Genomic DNA, 22,311 nt, shown 5'->3' on the forward strand with positions numbered 1-22,311 from the left:
CATTGTTCTCCCTTAAGGGGGTTTCCGTACAAGAAAAAGATACATCTATTAGCTGAAGGAAAGTACATGATGGTGGTTTTACTGTATATTATTCTTTTGGTTACTGAAGATGATTTTCCCCCAAAGGTGAAGGATGAATGGAACATACCAGCGAGGGTATCTGACTTTTAAAATGATTACAAAAATATATAATACATAGGCAAGGATCTTTGTGTTTCATAATAAAAAACCTTGTCTGAATTTTGTTTTATATTAACTGGATAAACAAGCTGTTCTCAGAGGAAGATAAGGTCCCCAGAACACTGTTTGGAGCTAGAAAGGTGGTAGGGTCCGCCAAAAAGTAAAACGGTATGAAACTGTGTTGTCCATTAAGGTCATTTAGTTTATTCAGTCATGAAAACAAAGGGCATAATTAATCAGTCAATAAAGATCTTTCTCTTCCCTGCAGCGGCCTCTAATTACTGTTTCATTTGTGGTATGATAAACATTGAATTCATCAAATTCAGAGCTGTATATTGCTATTGTCCAGGCTACTGTAGCTGTCATATTTCACGGGACCCACTTGAGTGCGTAATAGGTTGGAAAAATGATAAGCATCTACTAAGAATACCGAGCTAGCTTCGTCTTAGCTGAAGATCAACAGTCGATGGTGTTTGATGTAGTTCTGTAAAGCATTTCGTACTTCTTGCAGGAGACTGTATCTGCTAGTGCAAGAACAGGCATTTAGGATCAGGAATGGAAAAGAAAGAGGCACCATCGAATTGATTTTGAAGCTGTTACTTTGTGGTAAAACAGTCACATAATGGTGCTTTAAGTTCCTGTAGCAACAGCATCTGTGAAAACTGAATCACTGCTGCACAACCATAAAAAAAATGAGCATGACATATCTTACAGAAATATTATGGAACTGAGCTTAAACATAAGTGTGGGAAACGTTGTGCAGCATATGCGCTTGTTTTGACAACTGCATTTCCACTTGAATAATATTTCCCCTTCCTATAAGCTGTTGTTTGAGAGAGCAGAACATCTAGAAATACTGCCTGAAAGAAGTTTGTAAACCGCTGTCCTAATGGGCCGGATGGCTGTGTAGTACCTCTGTCTTGACCTTGAGTTTTATGCTTTAACTTTCAGAGACTATTTACTGCTATCATGAACAAACAAATGCCTGCTGGAAGGAAATAATGACTGCAGTGATGGTGGTGGTCGCTGTCTGGCTGAGTCACAGTTTAACCTCTCAGAGCCCTCCTCCATAGGTCGTTCATTTGTGCTGCAGATAGCATATCTCTACCTGCCCTCTCTGGCTGCCAGCGTATTGCTCTGTGATGCTGTCCTTTCAATCAGCAGGGTAATTGGATCAGCGGCGGCGATTAGATAAGCGCGATGTATCGGGCTCAAAACAATGATATGTACGGTATCAGAGCTGCATGATCATCTCAAACCGCTCTGATGAAGTCCCTCAACAGCCTTGGCTACACATTCCTGACACAAGCTGCGCCAAGGCAAATCCAAGATGTGTATGTACGTGCACTCAAAACACACACCTTCATATGCCCACTCATACACACCGCACACACTTATATATACAGAAAGAAAAAAGAAAGGGAGAAAACATCAGATAAAGCCCTCTTTTTCTAATCCTCTCACTCGGGTAATTAAAGATGCTCACGGCTTACTGTGCGAGGCCTTATCCCCCAAATCTAAAGCATCTAAATGCCGAGCAGCTTTTACCTTGGTTTGGGTTTTAGAGCACTCCGCTCACCAAGTAGTGTTTTGGCAAAAAGCTGAGACCTAACTGTCACTGCCAAACAGATTAACATGACAATAGAGCAGATCTAAGTATTATGAATGAATGCACATGTTCTCCACACACCTTGACTTTACGAGTGAATGGAAGAACAAACGAATGAAAGGAACCCGACTGGAATAACTTCATTGGAAAAAGATTAGACAAAGAGATTTACCACCGAAAAAGTGTAAAATCATGAGTGCTTGGATCCAGCGAGGGGAAGGCCAAGGAACAGCACACACTGCCACTCAGGTAACGGCATGCACCCACGGGCCTCTCTGTATTTTAATTGCTAAGTGGATGATCTGGGATTATCCCTCATGAAATGTTATTGTCCTGGAAGGAGACAAAGATATCTTGTGATCTCTGTGGGATTTAATCTATTGCCATCTCTGCGAAGAAAACAGGTCCGGTGCTTTGGCCAAAACACAGCCGCCTGCCCCACCATCATCACCTAATGGAAGTCACTAGAGGGAATCAATGGGGGCTTTTCTTATGGAGATGACCCAAACGTTAATGCTGTTGACTACACCCCACAGGCTAAAAAAAAACAATGCAGCAAAAGTTTTTCTCACACTTTTGTGCCACTGAGAGCATGTACTGTACAAATACAGCGGGTACTCTCCAAACATAAATGCATAATATTTGACGTACATGAAGATTAAGTGCACGTTTCATTTCAGACCAAAGCAGCCTCTTAAAGAGAAAGTTTTGCCCAGTTTTAGCTGAACTAAGTGAAAAAATATGGCCTTCTTGATAAATGGATGTCTCATGAGACTCTCTCACTTGGCTCTCACAGTATCATAGATATGAGAGAGCAATGTGTGCAGCCTGAATCTGCCTCTCATATATTGATCAACTGCTGTGAACTGGAATGAAATGAAAAGATTGATCCAGGATGAAGCATGGATAAATCAGCGCCGGTGTCAGACACACATGTACAGGGTCTAATCCTTTAAAACCGCAAAAGCAACACATTGTCGTTCCATTATCTATCAGCCCCTTAATCCAAAAGCTAAACACGTTTAAGCCGGCTATTAACACCTTGATCAATTAATAGCGTGAGTTGACATGTTTTCTGCTCTTTGCGGTCACATTCACGGGAAATATTACACAACATAGGGAGTGCGACAAGCCATTTTTTGATGTTATTTAAAAACTTTAAAGTAAATAGACGATTGCTATTCCTATGTATGGAAAATCAACAACTAAAAGCAACAGTGTGGTTTTTAAATGTTGACTTTTTAAGCTATTTTAATGGTGTGAGTTTCCAGGATGTGTAAAGATGCAAAGAGAAAAGAGTTGTTTGTAATAGGGGATAGAGATTTTTGGGAATATAAATATATGCTGGATGGTTTGAAAACATTCAGGAGGGGGTCTCCAGCATTTTGTGGAATAATTTAATTTCAATATAATGTAAATTTGTAAGATTATTCTCACATTGGAAACTGTGCGCATGTTCTAATAGTTTTAACTCCTGGAACAAAACAAAACATCTACCTGTGGAGGGGAAAATCTTATCAAAAGAGGGTCCGTGGCTCTAATGTGTGTTTATTTGACATGAAAAGGTTTGGAGCCTCCGGGTTAGAGGTCCGCAGGAGGTGCTTTATCGTGGACAAATGATTGACAGCCCCTTGGTGACATCACTGTACGACAAAAAGAGTGGCTGGGAGAAGAGAAGGCACCAATCAATTCAACCACTACGCTGTGGCGCACAGAGGAGAGGCGACGCGCTCCCCAACTCGAAGCAACAAGGTCCAAGGAGCGACACTTGAGTGCGCTTATCTCCCCTTCAAGCCAGCTCCGCTCAACTTTTTGTCTCGGCGAACTGCTCTCTCTTTTTTTTATGAAGATGTTCAACCAAGATGCTTTATACTTAGATCGGTCCTGCCTACGCGAGCCCGCTTCCTCATAGACTTAACATATTTTTTTTTTCCTTCTTCTTCTCCTTCTCCTTCTTCTTCTTTTCCGTGCTGACCAAGACTTAACCCGAATTTGCAGCTGGTGAGAATATGTGCGAGAGGCGATCGGCGAAGGGCATGGGCTGTCTTTGGTCCCCCAAGGAGAAGCAGCGTGGATTAAACACGAATTAATGTGGAATTTATCGGAGCACAAAGGTGGAACGACGACCGGACACAGCGCCTCCTCGTCAGGTAAAAATAAGAACTGATGCACGTTTTAAGTGTTTTATTTTAACAAAGGCGCCAAATCTTAATAATGTCGACAGGTAGAAAATTATCTTTTCGTGAGGGAAACGTTTACTTTACAAACTGGGAATCGACAGTTCTCCCACTATATATGTTTATAGGGTGTGTGCGTAAAAGTTCCCATTTGAACCTCGAGGAAGACAAATGCTGTTTTAAGAAAAAGTTGTTTCTTTGGAGGCTGTGCTGCTCCGATGATATTTAGGTTTTTGATGTTTTTTGATGTCTTGTCCCGGGCTACATCTGGCTTCTGGTACGCACGTCAGATCTAACACCTGCGAGCCTCTTGAAGTAACTCTATCCCTTATGATTATACATGACCGTCAAAGCCTCTGCAAATAGACGCTTGTAGCAGCGTCTGACTGCCTCTCCTGCCGCTGCTCTGCATTTCTAACTCTTCTCCCTGACATTCTTTCATGCTCCTTGTGATCTTTCAGCCCCACGTAGACTTGCACGTCTTCTCATATCACTTCACCAAACATGATTTCTTATCTCTTCTAATTGGAGACTTAATGTCTGCAGCCTCCCCCACAACTGTCTTTGATTTGTCTTCCCCCTTCTTTTTTTTTTTTTTTTTTTGCTTCTCTTTCACAACTTCCTCACCTTGATATCTTCATGTTTCTCTTCATGTTAAGATCAATCTTCTGTTACATTTAGACACGCTATATTGCCAGAAGGGTTGTTACTCACAGCCCACCCCCCCTTTTTTTTGTTCAGCTTCAAAGTGAAGAGGTGTCTTCTCTTTTTAACCTGCTCTCCCTTCAATCATTCCTACTGTATGGGGGGGATCACACACACAGTTTGGGGAATGCTGCAGTGAAGCCCCTGCTGTGTCTGCCACATGTCAATACCTCAGCACCAGTGTATTGACAGAAAACCAACTTTCTCCACAGGGACTGACTGATCATGGTCGCCGTGGTCCGCTCTTTCATGGTACTGCTGCTCGCTCAGGTGTTGCTGGAAGGTGCTACGGGACTTATCCCTGAGGTCGGCCGGAGGAAGTACAGCGAATCTGGGAAGCAAACCCCACAGCAGTCGGAGAGCTTCCTCAACGAGTTTGAGCTTCGGCTTCTCAATATGTTTGGACTGAGGCGCAGGCCGACCCCGAGCAAGCAAGCCGTGGTGCCGCAGTACATGGTGGACCTTTACCGCATGCACTCAGCAAACGGAGACCACAGCACTAAACGACCCAAGAGCATGGGGAAGCACGCAGAGAGAGCCGCCAGCAAGGCCAACACGATTAGAAGCTTTCACCATGAAGGTATGTATTAGTGACATACCTTTACCTGTCAGCCGGAGAGCTCCTGGGCTCCCTCAGACAACCCAAACCTATATTTAAACATGACTCAGAGCGTCAAGACTGAACTTCAGAGTCTTCACTGTTTTATGGAGCGTTAGTCATTTACAGGTGACACGCGTCCAAGTTATTTGTATCGCTTTAATATGTTTGGGATTTTTCAAAAGTCAGTGAGACAATTACAAACAAGCATCTCATGCACAATTAAATCAACATCTTGTACAAGTAGTGATGCAACCTTTAACCAAACATGACCTGGCGCAGCTGTCACAGGCTTCAAAAAACATCAAGGGGCGGTGGTATCCCTGGGGTAATTTGTTTCTTAATAATTGATGGTGTTTGCGTGGGCTCTGAAAACAGTTTTTCCAGACACGCACCACAGGAGCAGGATAAAGGGCGGTGTGCCTTTGCGCAGGTGATAGTCATCGCCCTGTTACTTCAATAACACACGACATGACATTAGACTAACACGCATTATGACAAAGTCATCGTGTCAGACTGAATTCTGAGTCATTTTTAACAGGACTGAAATTAGTCCTTGGTACGGGGGGGAGAGGAGGGGCCGCGCTCCTTATTCTTTCCAAATCAACCCCTTCTCTCCGCGCTGTGCGCCATTACGCACATTCCAATAACACCATAATTGCTCACTTAGTTTATATGCTGGATACGCGCTTATTGTTGAATTCAGTGTTTCAGTTTAATTTCATTTTACTGCCAAGCAACATTTGTGCCGCTCACATGAATAAGGCTCACTCACTGAAGGTTCGTAGACCCTGGAAAAGGGGCATTAGTTCACCAGTCGTACACTTTGTTGTTTATTCGATGTTACAGATGCTGTGGGTTAATTTTAAACTGTCTAAAATAATCTAACAGGTGGAATTTAAAAATAACTTTGTTTTTATATGAGGTTGGACTGCTGGGCAACAGAGTGGTGCATTTGGCCAGAATATTAAAATGATTTATGCATGACCAAAAAAAGTAACTTTTACTCTCAAACACATGGCAACTCTGTATCTAGCATTCGAGTTCCTTTGGCCCATGTTCCAGTTTTTACAACATACAAGTGACTGAGTCCATAGGGGCTCTACACAGAGTCCTTATACAGAGTCCTAAGTGTTTGAGTGGGGAAGTTTCCATCAGGGGTGAGTCAGAGGGGTGGTTGAGTGGTTGCTTGGGTGCTCTCCAGAGGCCTAGTGCAATGACACCCAGTGGCTACTCTGACACACTACAAACAAGCCTGGCCTGGGCAGCCAAGCTGAGTGACTGCCTCCTGCCCACTACTGGAAACCTCTGCACCCGGCCAGCACACACCTTGACACCACCGGCCATTACGAATGTGTTCAGACTGTGTTTACATATGCTCCCCTGGCTCTTTCATCCTATGCTAACAGAGCTGCCGGGTTGTTAGTCTTCCCATGTCAGGAGACGTGCAATTGATGGCTAGTCCATATAATAAGCATGTATCTACAGATGTAAGTGCAGCACATCAAAGCAAACAGCAACAATCATTCATCACATCTGCCTGCTGATATTAATTTCACTAAGATAATTAGTTTCACTGCTATCAGTTTTCAGAAATAACCATTTTCCATGCCAAATAGAACATTTCCACTATTACACAGGAAGTGGCTGCCAGAGACAGGTCTGTGATGAATGACCCGGCATTAGCCTTTATCTTAAGTTTTGGCATGCGGTGCAAAAAGACATTAGGAATGTTGATACACTCATATCTGTGGTTCACACGTTTTTGACAAGCCTCAACTTGTTCACACAGCCGTTCCTGGAGGAGAGAAAGACAGAGAGAGTGAGAACGCCGCTGCGGAAAAGAAACAGAGAAGGAGTGACAGAGAAGGAGAAAAAAAAGAAAAGAGGATTTGAGGCTAAGAGAACAGAGGGAGAAGGGGATTTGGGAGCTGAGGAAGGAAAGAAAGAAAGAGGGATTGGGGACAGAGGAGAGGGAACGAGAGACAGGGGGCTTTCCCACATCAAATGAGGAGTGATAGGCCTAATTGAGGTCTTTGTGCCTCTGGAGGGAGGTTTAGGATGAGATGGTGGAATTTCCTAAATGCCTCCTTTGAAACAGCGCAGAGTTCAAAGTTTGTGTTTATTTTACCACACCAAACAGATTAAAACGTGTGTCTATACATCATCTATGAACTTCATAAAGTAAGAGTTCAAAGCGGGGCTGCCTCAAAGAAAATTGCAGCTTTTACTAACATTTCTGTCATTTACTTTACACTTTAGAGGGAAATACCAATGATATATATATATCAAGATCATTGGTATTGTATAGATGACTTTCATATGCCTCAGGACAAATATAATAGATGTTTCAAATGCACTTTTAGAGACGATGGCATCTCCAGACTCCAGACTTTAATTTAATAATGCAATGTCAAACATTGTGCACTTAAGATATTAATAGTATTCTTTGTCTTTTCTTGGTAATGAATTTAAGAAAGAATGATTACTTCTCAGATTGCAACACTTACAAGTGGTATATCAGAGCTGGCCGGCTCTGTAAATGTTAATGCAACAGTTGGCATTTTTGGTAGCTTTAAGGTAATCAATTTTCTATTGATTTCCATATTGCTCTTTGTTCTTACTGATCTTTAATGATATTTCAATATATGGTACAACTTTTCTTCATGTGCACCTATTGTGGGAATTGTGCTCTGCAGCAAATCCTCTCAGGGCAAATGTGCCATTCAAAGGCAGCCAATCTAGCGTGTCTGATCTTATCAATAGATGGCGGCGCTCTGCTTTCATCTTCTGACATTTCAGCAGGTAAATTTATGAGCATGACACTAATGACAGTATTACGTAGTTAGAATTTGCATAGTGAGTAATAGTCATGCACAGTGTTGATGTGTATGTTATGCCTGTGTGACAATGGCAAACACCCGCCCAATATAACCACGTGGCAGCTTGGCTGGCTGCACAGAAAGAAGGCTGCGGTTGTATGTGTGTGAGTGAGAGAAATAGAGCTGGAGAAAGCATGTGAGAAACCATCCCTGGCCAATGTTTCTCTGCTCACAGCAAACCAATGGAGCCAACTAGACTTTAATCATATATGTTGTGTCTCATTCTTGTACCATGCACAAGCTCTTTGTTTTTTCAGCATGCATTTCACACTCAAAATCTTCTAACACTTTGTTTGTCTCTGTGCTATCTCTTGTAGAGTCAATGGAGGCCCTGGCCAGTCTGAAAGGCAAGACAACCCAGCAGTTCTACTTCAACCTCACTTCCATCCCTGATGAGGAGCTCATCACCTCTGCAGAGCTACGTATCTACAGGGATCAGGTCATGGGAGCTGCAACCCCCAACAACAACAGCTCCAGAAACAACAGCACCAGCGATAGTGCCCATGTTGGTGGCTTCCATCGTATCAACATTTTTGAGTTATTTGGAGCTCCTGCCACTCATGGTGGGGAGCCTCTGGCTCGACTGCTGGACACACGGCTAGTGCAGGACTCTTTGAGCCGCTGGGAGAGCTTTGACGTCAGCCCCGCTGTATCTCAGTGGACCTCTGGGAAAGGCAACAACCATGGCTTCATGGTGGAGGTGCTTCATCCAGAGGATGGGAAGGTGGATGGAGAGCATACCCAGAGACGAAGTAGGCACGTCAGGGTGAGCCGGTCCCTGCACCAGGACCAGGACTCGTGGCCTCAGGCTCGGCCTTTGCTGGTGACGTATGGCCATGACGGCCGTGGGGACTCAGTACTCCACACAAGAGAAAAACGTCAGGCGGCGCTCCGCAAACAACGCAGGAAGCACCAGCACAAGGCCAGCTGCAAGAGGCATGCCCTGTATGTGGACTTCAGTGATGTGGGGTGGAACGAGTGGATAGTGGCGCCCCCTGGCTACCACGCCTTTTATTGCCATGGGGAATGTCCGTTCCCCCTAGCAGACCACCTCAATTCTACCAATCATGCCATTGTTCAGACGCTGGTCAACTCAGTCAACTCAAACATCCCCAGAGCCTGTTGTGTGCCCACTGACCTCAGCCCCATCTCCCTGCTCTACCTGGACGAATATGAGAAGGTCATCCTGAAAAACTACCAGGATATGGTGGTGGAGGGATGTGGCTGCCGGTGAGAAACTGACATTGCTGTTGACAGAAGGAGAGTGGGCAAGAGAGACTGAAAGAGACATCAGAGGTTATTATGGACACCCGGTTTCCCAATGAAGACGTTTATTTATATGAAAGAAAGACAAAACAGAGCTATTGTGGAAGAAGAAAAAAAAACTATATATGAATATATTTATGTCTACGTAAAGTTGGGAAAAATAAATATTTTAATCAGAGGAATATTCCTTTACTGGTTTTGAAAATGTATTTCTGATGTACATTTCGAAAATGGGTGCAATACCACATGAAGTATAATGCTCAGATTTTTATTTTGTATTTATTTCTATTATAACCACTTTATTTGTAAATAAATAATGTGTATTTATCGTGAAAAAAAACGTGGTCACTCCAATTTTCCGAGATCAACTCCAGTGAACGAGCCAATGCTGATGTGTCTTTGTCAGGGGCCAACGTGTGTGGCGGGCATGAATAACAGAGTTTCGAATTCTGAAAGAAATTAGCTGCGAAAATAGAAGACATGACAAGAAGCTCACACTACTCTGATGGCAAACCAAGCATTGAACCCTTTTGGTAAATGTAACTAGAAACCAACAACAACAGAAGCGTAGAGAAGAAATTGACAGAGCCGGGTCAGGGTGCTGCTGGTGTAATGAACTGCAGTAGGGTGTAGGGTCATAGGACGGGAGTGACAAGTTACAAGCTCACAAATGTGATAGACTCCCATGGGAGGATTAGAAAAACACCAGAGCATGTTTTCATGCATTACATGTTATTGCAAAGATCCCTGGGAAGGCTCGTCTACAAGCCAACTCCTGTTTTTTCTGTTCCTAACCGATATTATTAGAGGAGAAAACGTTGATCTGCAGGGCATCAGAGGACAGTCTGACAGGGCACAAGGTTTACTTTATAATGAGATTTGAGACTAAAAGACTGCAATCTGTGGCAGACAGACACAACAACAGATTCGCAAGAAAAGAGCCTACTGGCACTTTAATTAATAAAGACAAACAAACACACACCTGCACCTGTCCACATACTGCACATGCTCAGACAGATTCTTCCCCACTTCAGAGTTTGGCTGCCTTTCTTTGTCGTCTCTGAGTCATACGGCTCTGATATGTTTTCGGCACTGAAGAAAAAAGAAAAATACAGGAATGTTTGACAAAACTACTCAACAGCAGCAGATAATGAACAGCAACATACAATACCTGAACACTGACACCAAAAACAGCTTAAGAGTCATGTTTTATTCACAGAGACAGTGGGGATGGCTGGCTGGAAAAAAAAACAAAATATATCATGTGTTGCAGTAAGACAGTTGGAAGCATGAACACCTGAGTCAATATCCTCATAATGCAATGTTTTCAATGGAAACAACGTGATATCTAGACCAAACTGAAATGACTAAAGCTCCTCCAGAAAGACACAGATGAAAATTTATAGTGTAGCCACAATAGCAGATCAGATAATGAGAGGGAGAAGAGAAACAGAGAGGGAGAGTTTTGTGGAGTTTGACTGACTGCGTTTTCTGCTGTGTTTGCATTAGAAAGGGTTTGGAGGGATCACAAGGCAGCTCAAAATGCTCTAAATAGAATGTTTTTTATGTGAGCGCACATTGGGACCGTGGAATGTTGGTTTTCAATCTCAGACACATGCGTACGCTTGCATGGAAAACCAACGTGGTTGTTTTTTCAATCATCTATTCAAGGGTTTCCTGGTGGGCTCTCTTCAAAAACAAATGTGCATCGAACAAAGATACGCTTGTTACTTATATAGGAAATGTAAATCAAAACATTTAGAAGGAGCCGTGAGACTTTATTCACAGGCAGTAAAAAACATTGAAATGTCACTTTTTTTTTATGTGCCTCAGATCATATCTGTTTACCTATTCTTATCCTCTCAGGGTGTAAAGCACCCGTCTACTCGAGATGATGCAACTATCCAATTATTTTATACCCTGACACACGCACACGCACACACACACACACACACACACACACACACACACACACACACACACACACACAAACGTTTCTCCTCCCCCTCCTTCCACATTTCAGTTTCAATCTTCAGCATGTGTTATTTTATTTTACCTCGCATCTCCACCCCCCTTGGTCCCATCTGGTGTCCATTTCTCCTCCGTGGACCCCACCATACCGCAACCCCGCACATGGGCTGCACATACCTCTGCCAGTAGCAGTAGAATTTTAATGGACTTTAGGAGGAAGTCACTTTGCTGGCACACTTAATGAACATTTGATCAAAATCAACACTAAAAGCCTAACCCAAAAAAGTTTTTGGGGAATTTCTGTGTTAAAACAGTGTTAGATTTAGTGGTTTGCCTTTATAGTTCAAGTCCATAAACCTTTCGTTGGGTTGGGTGGAAATACTGCTCCCAGGGTGGGTGACACATGGGTAGCACTGCTGAAACTCCCCTCCTGCACCCCATCCCAGCTGAATTGGTTTCCAGTTGTACTGTGAGTTGGCCACTGTTTCTCAGACTTCTGGGGCTTCTCATTTTAGAGGCGCGTTAGTATCAGACAGCTCCTCAGGGACCACTCCTAAACATCTCACTAAGAACAGGGTCAGGGGTCAAAGTAATAAGGACCTATTATCTCTGCTATTACGGACTGACTTCCAGGCTCATCACGTCATCGTGGACGAGCGACTTCAAGTGTGGTCAGCCACTGGTTGGGACTGAGAACATGTTTGCGTTTCAGAATCCATTATTTTTCATCCAGCTCATGCAGAACATGGACTCTCCAACCATCTATTTTATGGCATGAAAGAATCGCTAAAAATTTTGTCTGTGTGTGACTGCGTATTCCATGATTTAGTTATAAAAAGCACAACTGTGAGATATGTGTTCTTGGCTACGGATTCTCTTCACCTGCTACACAGACCTCTGCAAAGTCACTCTCCGAAAAACAGATTTTCCCCTTCCTTCTCCATGAACATCTGGTAAATCTGTTAAAGGTGTCCTTCGCCATCTTTGTTTACGCACAAACACACAACAGAGCAGCCGCACAACTGACGAGCATTACAGTGGAAGCTGGGACCGACTAGCGTGGCAGGGCTCATTCGTTTTGTTTGGTGCGCAGCAAAACCACACCAAAACTATCTGCAGCTCCAAACAACCCAAATCATAAGGGTTTTAAAATCAGATTTCCAGATTTCTGGCTGGCCCAGAATTGGAAAGTATGTGGCGTGCCGTGTATCTTTGATGAAACAGAGGGTTCAGTCACTATGGGAGATCTTAACTGGCTCAGTACCAAGGTGGGACACGAAAATGTAGAGAAGTGAAGAGAGACACTGGCCACTTAAGAGTCTTTTCTAACTTTGGATCTTTTCTCCTTCATGTGCTGCACACACTAATTTTAGAGGTGGTGCACATCGTGTTTTTTTTTTCTCAATTCTGAGAACAGCCAGTGAGATGACGTCCAGCATAGCTAAGACTGTGGCATCTGTGCTGCAGCTCTGAACACATCAAACAGACGGGCGTCCACAGATTCAGGAGCAGAGCAAATATGGAAATTACTTTTCCATGATTGCACGCATGATAGTACTTTTACATATATACAATCTTAGCCTTTCATTTCTCCACGTGCACATAAATGCACATGCAAACACACATGAGTTAAAAACATATCTGTGAGCCAAACAAATGCACTAGTTTTGACTGTCAAATGTGTTTGTACATTCACATTACAAAAAGGCATGTAGGAAATGACAGCAACACTGCAAAAAAAATCGCTTACTTGCTCCTGAAATATGTTCTGCTGCTACCATTACTGTAAGAGCTAATCATCCATGCAATCACAGCGCAGTTTGCCTGGAGTGACATGTTGAAATCATTACCTCTGGCTGGGATTCAATGGAAGAGACCATTATATAGCCTTATACTCACAGTAGAATAGTCTCGCAGTTAAGCTATAGTGGAGTTAAAAGCCTGTCTGCCATTATGATACTCTTGAGAACAAGGTAATGAAACCTTAGAGGATGGAAAAGACCTCAAGCCACACACTTTTTATCGATGGGCGATGGGGGGCAGCAGCAGGAGCAACGAGCTTGTAACATCAGAGCTGTTCATCTCTTATCCAAAGACTGTAAATAACTTGCACATTTCTTGTGATATCTGGACACGGTGTGAAATACTCTCCCTATCCTGTTCTCTCTCACTGTTTTGATTAGACGAAATAATATGAAGTAGAGTGAGAGAAAATATTGGATAAGATAATACATTTTCCATTTTATTTTAAACGTTTATACTGTAATCAAATAGGAATGGACTTCAGGATGTGTACCTTGCACTTTCCACAGAGGAAACAGGAAGGAGTTCCATATGGACCACATATGGGCTTCTAAAACAGGCTCTAGGATGGATTTGCCTCTAGACACTGATCTAAGGTCAGTGTCGTGTTTACTCCTCTGATGGTTACAGTTAGGTTTGGGGGGAGGGGTGAACCCGACTGATCCTGGAACCTTGCCGAAGGGCGTCTCCTACACCCCGAGCTTGAAAGGGGTTGTGTGGTTACGGGAGCGGTCTCCATCTTTGTAGCAGGAAGTGAAGAGATCAATCAAAGGGAGCTACATGACATCCCCCAGCATGCCTGTTAAATAAATGTCAATCTCAGGCACAGTAAATCTCACGCATTACCACGCATACAACTTCAAATCGGTGATGTTCTTGTTCAGAGCTGACAAAGAAAAGGAAGCTCAAAACTGATGACAGATAGCAGGCGAAAAGCTTACAGTGAATAATGCCAAATAGCTACAGTGTGAAACGGAAACACACACACACAAGCACACACACACTCTCTCTCTCTCTCTCTCTCTCTCATTCATATATACACGTAGAAATCTCTATTTTTGTATCACACATATGGCCTGGATATTGACCATTCTACCTAATCACCTGAGATAGAAAACACACTGCATATTTGTCTTAAAATTGATGACCACTGTCTGTATTATTCAGTCTGGCTCACCAGATGTAGGCCTGCTATTGGGCTCCTATTTCAAGCAGCTTTCTCCCCCCTTTCCACTATCTGCGTGTTACAATGTTCAAAATCTACAAAGGAAACAACGACAGGAATGTCCGATCTAGCAAACTATCAGCTGATACCTTTCCATTTGAAGGGATTTAGCCATTATAGTTCAACTCCCCACATGCAAAATAAGTTTTCCGATACTATTATGCAGGGGCATCATTGCTGCATCTTGGGCTTAGTGCCATCCAAGACGATTGTGACAAGTTTTTTTGTTTTAATAAATATTTTTCTCCTATTTTCCATTCAAACACAACACGTATATTTCAACCTAGTGTACACAAGTAGTACAAAACTTCCATGTAGTCTCCAAATATGTTTTTTGTAGGCTGGATGAACTCATAACTGTATGAACATATGACCTTTTATTTGTCCTTAACCAGTAGATGGCAACAACCCATCTGCAATGCTGTCTGGGTGACACAACATAGCCTCCTCCCCCTCTTGGCTGGTTGCAATGGAGATAAGACAGATAAGGAAGGTTTGACTTCTTTATGACCGTGGTACACGTCTCCATGGTTTGGGATTACAGAATGCTTACACTAATATCAGTGTCCCGAGTTGCAAAGTGTCGATGCGGCACCTTGGGGAGCTCCAGGCCTGGGACCCAGTCCACCAAGCATCAGTTGATCCCCAGCTATGAAAGGAGACCTGTTATGGAGTTCGGGGCCTCACTTGGTGGTCTATGAGAACAAGCTGGTGCTGAACCTTTTGTACTTAGAGCAGATTACCAGGAGGCCACTTCCAGATGCAGTGCACCAGAGGAGAAACAGGCTCTCTTTGCCTGGGTGGTATGGGACAAATCCATTCCCCACACTTTTCTCATTAGCGTAATAAGCTTTGTATAAACCACTGGACTGCCATCGTCAAGGACACACGCACCATCTCCTCCATCCAGCCATCTCCTCCATCTTCTCATCTCCTCTATCCATCCATCTCCTCCATCTTCCCATCCCCTCCATCCATCCATCCATCCATCCCTGTGAAATATTCTGATGAAATGCTTGCAAACACTTATTTTGCTCATTGTCAAATCTATATACATACAGTCTCAAGCCGCTGAACATGTACTGCTGTTTTTATATTTCCAGTCCATATAATATTCTGAGTAGGAATTATATAAAACTAACTTAAGTTAAAATAACATGTTCATATTCCGACCCACTCAGTAGTGATTACTACACTATTACCCGAGTACCACACCAATCACCAAAAGTTTCATGACTGCATCTTACACAGTTGTGACACTATCACGGTAACAAAGATGTGTCCACGGACAGACAGATAGAAATATAGACGAGGGGTGGATAGACTGTCGGCCCTGGACGATTATCATGCCGATATTCAGCATTTTTCCGATTATCAGTATCTGTAATTTTTCTGTCAGATTGCTCTGATTGTTAACATGTCAGAATTAATAGCTTATAAACACTGAATAATCTGAATCTGCACAGTAACCAGTAACTGAATGTATCAAATAAATGTAGTGGAAAGGAAGTAAAAAGTAACAGAAAATTGAAGTACTCCTGAGTCCTACTAAAATACCTGAAAATTGTACTTAAAAACAGTACTTGAATAATTACTACTTAGGTTTATTTCATCACTGCTTGTTTTAAATTTTCGGTCCCACATATAATTTGTCTCCTTGATTTCTAATAATCAGTATTGGTATCGGCCCTGAAAAAAGCCTTATCAGTCGACTCCAAATATAAACACCTGGCGAAATACTCAAAACTGCTTCTGTGTTAGTTTCTGCTACAAAAGGTATCATCAGGAGCACATTTTGCAATAATGACACACACAGACTCACAAACTGAAAACATTACCAGCTGGATGGTAATAATATTCTCTATGCTCAATTACAACCTGTTGACCAGATGCCTTGTGTACAAATGCTTTACACCAAAGTGAGTAATAACATGTTGAATATTGTGCAATCGTTAAAAAGTAGCTGAAAATATTATATATTGTTTTATAACACTGCTTCTCCAGTGGCAATTGGAAAAAATCTTTTTCCGTACCCGTCAGTTATTTTAAAAGCACTCTTCATCAACCTGATTGCACAGGGAGATGAGAGAAGCATGTTTATATAAAGAGCAGGTCCCACAACCTGAGGGCTCCAGCCAGCTCAGCTAGGAGGTGTAAGTCACACTCCTTCACCCCGCTCTCCCACAGCCTGTCAGTGGCATGGCAAAGTCTGCCTCACCAAGCTTCCTGTGACTCACTTCCTGTCACAGCCCTGCACCTGCACTCCCCTGGGTGATGTCATGGCAGGTTTTCCTCTTGGAGCCGCGCTGCTAAGCACACTCCCCGTCTGGCATAATGCGCGTAATGCATGCGTGTGTGTTTACGTGTGTACATCCATCAGCGTGCCTGGCTCAAGCATCAGTCAGCGGACCTGCGGTGAATGCCGCCCTTCATAGCTTTCGTGATGACCTCTTCCGTGAGGCAAAAGCTTTGCTCTGAGTGGAAAGGCACATCAAACAGACGGGGGAGGAAGAGGACAGTGGTAGATGGAACATGGACTCAGTCCCAAAGATGGATTATTGTGATTTTTTTTCTCCTTTGCCTCCTTCTTAGATATAAATATGTCCTTTTGTTGCCTCCTTGTGTCTGTGCATTCAATTACTGGTAAGAATCCTTCTGTGTATCCTGACTGAGCTACACGTAATGAAAGCTTGACCTTTATGAGAAAGGAGTAGTTCTGTTTTCCAGTGAGGAGAAACAACCTCTAGATGTCCTCAATATCTGTAGGAATAATTACAGTCGGCCTTTCTACCATCAGTGACCGCAGTGAAAATGATAGATTGAGGGGAACACATTACTTGGACAGGCCCATGAGTAAATGGAAATATTGTATGAGAATGAGTGCACACTTTTTTCCTTTATCCTGGCCCGTAAGAAGTAATGTTTTTTTTGTTTTTTTTTTACTAAACCAACTTTTTTTTTTTTTTTTTTTACTCTCTTCTCCCTCAGATTGAATGTGTACGCACGTGGACAGGCAGGAAATGCAGGGTCACACGAGGAAGGCAGCCGTCATATATATCAATATTAATTTCCTTTTCTGGTACATTCACAGACCTCTTGCTAGTTTTGCTCCTTGAAAGAGTGTGTTATGGATCATTAGGTCTTGCTAGCTGCCTGTTGACAACATTAGCAGTTCTAATGGTTCTCTGTGGGAAACTCAGCGCTGCGTCCTCTCCTTTAGTGTGAGCTTGTGCGGGCCATTGCAAGAGAAAAGGAAGGTCCGGGCCCACTCTGGTTTTCTTTGACATCCACATTATCCTCATGACCGGACTCACACAAAGTATACCGGCGTGACTTTAGGACAAAGCAGTCTTGGTGAAGAAGCACTATCATTAAGTATCCACAGACTGCGGAAATTGATAAAGTATACATAAAACTTCTTTTCCTCATTAGAATGGGTAGCATTTAGATGGCCACAGTTTACCAACATTCAGGGGTTGACATTGGACTGAATCTCTGTACTGTCACTGTGCAAACTGCGGGCGTTCTGTTGACTGGGACATAAAATAGTGCAGTTGGGTTTTGGGTTTCCAGAGCGGGATCAGGGCTGCAGTATATTGAGTCCATGTGGGGAGTGCGTTTTTAATCTGAGCCTTACCCACAGTCCTTCCTGTTTCTAATTTGGCGCTGCAGCGGTTTTGTCCCGAGGCCAAGAGCCTCTCTTCCACAGAGTGTCTATTTCCTCTGAAGTGAATAGTAGCAGGTGTGCTGGCCTGAGATCCCTTGGAGAAGTCTGCTTATGAATGGCCCACATCTCACTCTTTCTCGCCTGTCTTTGTTTCCTTTTTTTCTTCCTTTCATTCTTATTTTTCATTTTGTCTCACAGTCTTTCTCTCTTTTTCTCAAACGTTCTTTCTTTTCTTTGCTGTTATGTCTTCACCACTCTGTGGTCCCTCCTTTTGTCCCTCTGATCTCTTCTGATTTTCTTTCATTCTTCCCCTTTGCTCTCTTTGCTTCCGTCAAGATCAAGGTGTAGTGCTTTGATAACTCATAAAACGTCAGCTTGAGTTGATGAAAACAATAAAAGACAACAGCAGGAACAAGGGCAGCACAATCACATATCATCCCTGCCAGACATCTAACGTAATAAATCACATAAAACAGTGAAACTGTCAAAACATCCAAATTAGGTTTAGAATTGGGAATTGGGTTTATTGGAAAAGTCTTTGTTGTGGCAGAGATAATACCACAAATCCTTTAGTTACAGCCATTTCTGCACAAATAAACTTATTGTATAGCACTGTAAACAAACATGCACACATAGTACAAATAAATAATGAACACAATACATATGCAGGAGGAGGAGGAAAAGTGTGTGTGAGTGTGTGCGTGCGTGTGTGTGTATGCATGTGTGTGTATGCATGTGTGTGTGTGTGCGTGTGTGTTAGAGAGAGACTCAATCTTCCACACGTTGTAATCAGGCCAGCCTGATCACCAAGAACTCATCCAATCTGTGAGCAGAGGAGACATGCTGTCATGCTGCTTCAAGGAGGCATTGCGATTGGAATTAACCTCTCGTGACCTTCACTTCTCCTCCCCCCTTCCCCAAAACACACTCCCTAATGAGTTGGGCTTGAAGGGGTGCTGCCTTTGCTGTAAGGGAAATAAATCCTATCAAGGCAAAGTCATATTCTCACTTATCTCTGAGAGAAAACAAGGCAAAAGAAACAACGTTGGTTGCCAATGATTTGTGACTTAACGCAGGGGTGAAATACAGCTGCAAAGCTATTAAGGAAATGAGAGTCTAACCAAAGGGTTGTTTGACTGGAACACATGAACTCTTAATTATGTTTGTGTTTATTCGATTTTGCTTCCACATCATTTGCCAAAGTAGAATTTCTTGTAAAGGTTATGGGGAGAAGTTTCAGATTATGTTCCCAGAGTCTAATAAGACCTAGCACTCTAGATATACTTTATATAATAACAATAACAACAACAATTTGAGGAATTTTGCTTATCTTTAATGATTCAAAATGATAAAAATTCTATTTAAACCTCGTCACCGTGTCACCCATAATTAATCTATACCATTTCACTTGAAGAAGTAGCCTTTGACCCTCTAGTAACAATGGAAGTTCTCCAGCCTCTGTTCATGCCCCATTCCCCCTTCTGCTCTTCTGAGTCTCTGCCAAAGTCAACCACGGGCATTTACGTTTCCAGCCGTGGCGTTTCCGGCATCTGCACACGCTTGTGTTTACACAGGATGTTCAAACTTGATGCAGATTAAACAAATCCAATTTGGAGGCTGAGTTCAATCACCTCCTTTATTTCAACATTAAGTAGATGAAGCTGGGGTCCAGATCACCACTACTATTTCCAAGAGGATTGGTTCGGGGGGAACGATCTGCACACCAGAAAGTCCAGAAAGTATTTTGAGAATATTTATATGCGGATAGATGTCATCCGCAAGTTCCCACAGGCTTGCATGTGGTTGGATTTGCTCAGTGTGGTGTAGGGTATTTTTTTGAAAAACTCCAGCTCTCTCTGGCAGAGTGTTGTGGGCCTTCGAAGGGCCCATGGGTAGTTTGGCATTTGTTCTGTTCCCACACTTATGGTGTAAACGGAGGCCTGGCTTTGTGCTCACATGCCCAGACGAGGCACACGTAGCACTATTCAATGTTATGAACATTTAATTTTGCCAGGACATTTTTTCATCTTATATCAGATAATCACTGATTACTCAGGAAACACACTATAGGTCAGACGACAATTGTGCCAAGTGCACTTTCTCATATGGGAGAGTAGACAGCTTCCAAGTTTGGCTGAGGGCGGTCTGCAGGCTTATTGGCCCTGTTCTCTGTTTAAGCCAAGCTTCAGCTCCATGGGTTCAGGATTGAGATGGGAAATGCTTCAGAAGACTGGATGGTCTCTGACCTTTTCACAAGTACAAAGAGACCTTCATTGTGTCCAGAGGAGTCATTTGTTCAACAGGATTTTTAATTGCTGCAAATAAAGCCCTGAGTTTGGCTGGCGTTTGTGTCCTCACCTGGGCCCTCTTTCACATTTGGGAGGGGTTTTGACCTTCCGCGGCACCTGTTTGGCTAGCGTCCGGCTGCCCATCTGCTCCTGGCTAATGCAGCCATCCCCACATCATACGGACCAACTCCATTCAAGATGGGTAGCTGTCCGCCTAATTGTATCACATTCTACAGGCTTTGTCCCGGCATTCCCTCGCCAGCTAAAGGTTGCAGAAATCTCATCCGCCACATCAGAGGGGCCCTATTAACCCCTGACCCCTGGTTGGTGTGTGTGGACAAGGTCGCTCCTCACACCCAACTCCGGGCCCATTAACACGTCGCCCCACAGCAGAAAAACTATTTTGACGGGCTGTAATTGGCGCTAAGTGATGGTGGACAAAGGCCCCCTCTGTGCTGCCTGCTGGACTGAGCGGTACTGACCACTCTCAGAGCTTCACGCTTGACATTTCCTTTCTGAGTCCGATGTGAGAAGAGAGGAACTGGGGAAGCCCCTTCCTGCACCACCACCTCCTCCATTTCTCCATCCCTTCAGTCCCTTCTGCTATTCGCCATGGCGCTCCTTTGAAAACGTGAGATAATGAGGTTCTAGTGGGGAGAGCTGGCCGGAGGAGAATTGCATGGTCCAGATCTGTGGAGGCTGATTAATCCAATGGCGGGCCATTCCTTTCAGAGCCAGCCTAATTAGTTTATGTTAGCTGGAGAAGGTCAGGGGGCGTGTTTGACTGAGGCCTTTTCTTTAAATGCCACAATGGTGTGATGATCTGTGGATGCAGGTGCAGCAATCGGCTGCTTTAATGTTGCTGCGCTGCTTTGGGTATTGGTTGTACGGTTGACTTGCAAACTGGCAAAGACAATGAGGTCTTTTACTTGTGAGTATATGACATTTTCAAAACAGTATCCAGGCATCTAGTTGCCTTTCCAAGTTAATTAGTCATGAACTCGAATGCTCTACAAATAACCAGGGAAAAACCCTCAGTGTTGTATGTGGATAGTGGTTAAAAATATGAAAAAATGGCGAGCCAGGACTTCCGAACAACTCAGGACTACAAAGAATAATTTTACTGGTAGTCTTGGCCGGCATTATTGTATTGCTAACCCAGAGTCCACCCAGTGAATTACAAACCACTTAGAATGAGTCACTATGTTGGTATATGGAACTCCCTCCGCCTTCAATCTTATCACCATTTACCTTGACTGAATTCATATTTATGGCAGATGCAAATCCCTTAAATGATTGACTATGATCCTAAATTCCCCCTGTGCTGTATACAGCTTGTGTCCTTAGCAACAATCCAAGGGAAGCCAGCCAGGCTTCTCTCACACAAAGCCATATACTTAAGACAGGTCTAACTCCCTTCCCCATACACCATGCCATGCTCTCATCCCCGTATTTAACAGCCTGACGTCAGACAGGAGCAGAGGAGGCAGCAGAGGAGACTTTAATACTAAATCTCTCCCCCTGTCATTACCAGCCTGTGTGACCGCCTATCAGAGGCCCTTGAGTGATGTGGGAAACCCTGGGCCCTGTCCTCCCAACCCCTGTAGGCCAGGCCGCCTGTTCTGTCCAAACCAAACTGAAAACTACAGGACAGGCACAGCTAGGGTTGACATCAATGAGGCGCCGGGCTCTTTATGCCCACTCTGTGGTCAGGAGGAGAGAAGCCTGGATATTAATCTCTCTCTCGTCTTTACTCGCATGCTTTCTTCCTCTTTCCCCTTCTCACCACGCAAGCCATATTTCTGGGCTGTCCGTCCCATTAAGGCTAAATCAAACTAAGGCAGAGACTGTTCATTTCGATAGCTGTTGCAATTGCCCTTGCAGCTGGAGGAAGTATCCAGTCAAAGAATGACAATGTGAAGGGGCGGTAGTAAGGAATT

General features: G+C 43.4%; 1 protein-coding gene across 1 annotated transcript; it reads left to right on the plus strand.

The window, feature by feature from the left end:
- Window positions 1-3,519: 3,519 nt before the first annotated feature.
- Window positions 3,520-9,751, plus strand: bmp2b (bone morphogenetic protein 2b). Its single transcript, XM_073493537.1, has 3 exons — window positions 3,520-3,939; window positions 4,884-5,251; window positions 8,469-9,751. The coding sequence occupies exons 2-3, from the start codon at window positions 4,897-4,899 to the stop codon at window positions 9,383-9,385; spliced, it is 1,272 nt and encodes a 423-aa protein (XP_073349638.1). The 5' UTR covers window positions 3,520-3,939; window positions 4,884-4,896; the 3' UTR covers window positions 9,386-9,751.
- The last annotated feature ends 12,560 nt before the right edge of the window (window positions 9,752-22,311 follow it).

The sequence above is a fragment of the Pagrus major genome, chromosome 22, assembly GCF_040436345.1.
Source record: "Pagrus major chromosome 22, Pma_NU_1.0".
In the NCBI taxonomy this organism is placed as follows: domain Eukaryota; kingdom Metazoa; phylum Chordata; class Actinopteri; order Spariformes; family Sparidae; genus Pagrus; species Pagrus major.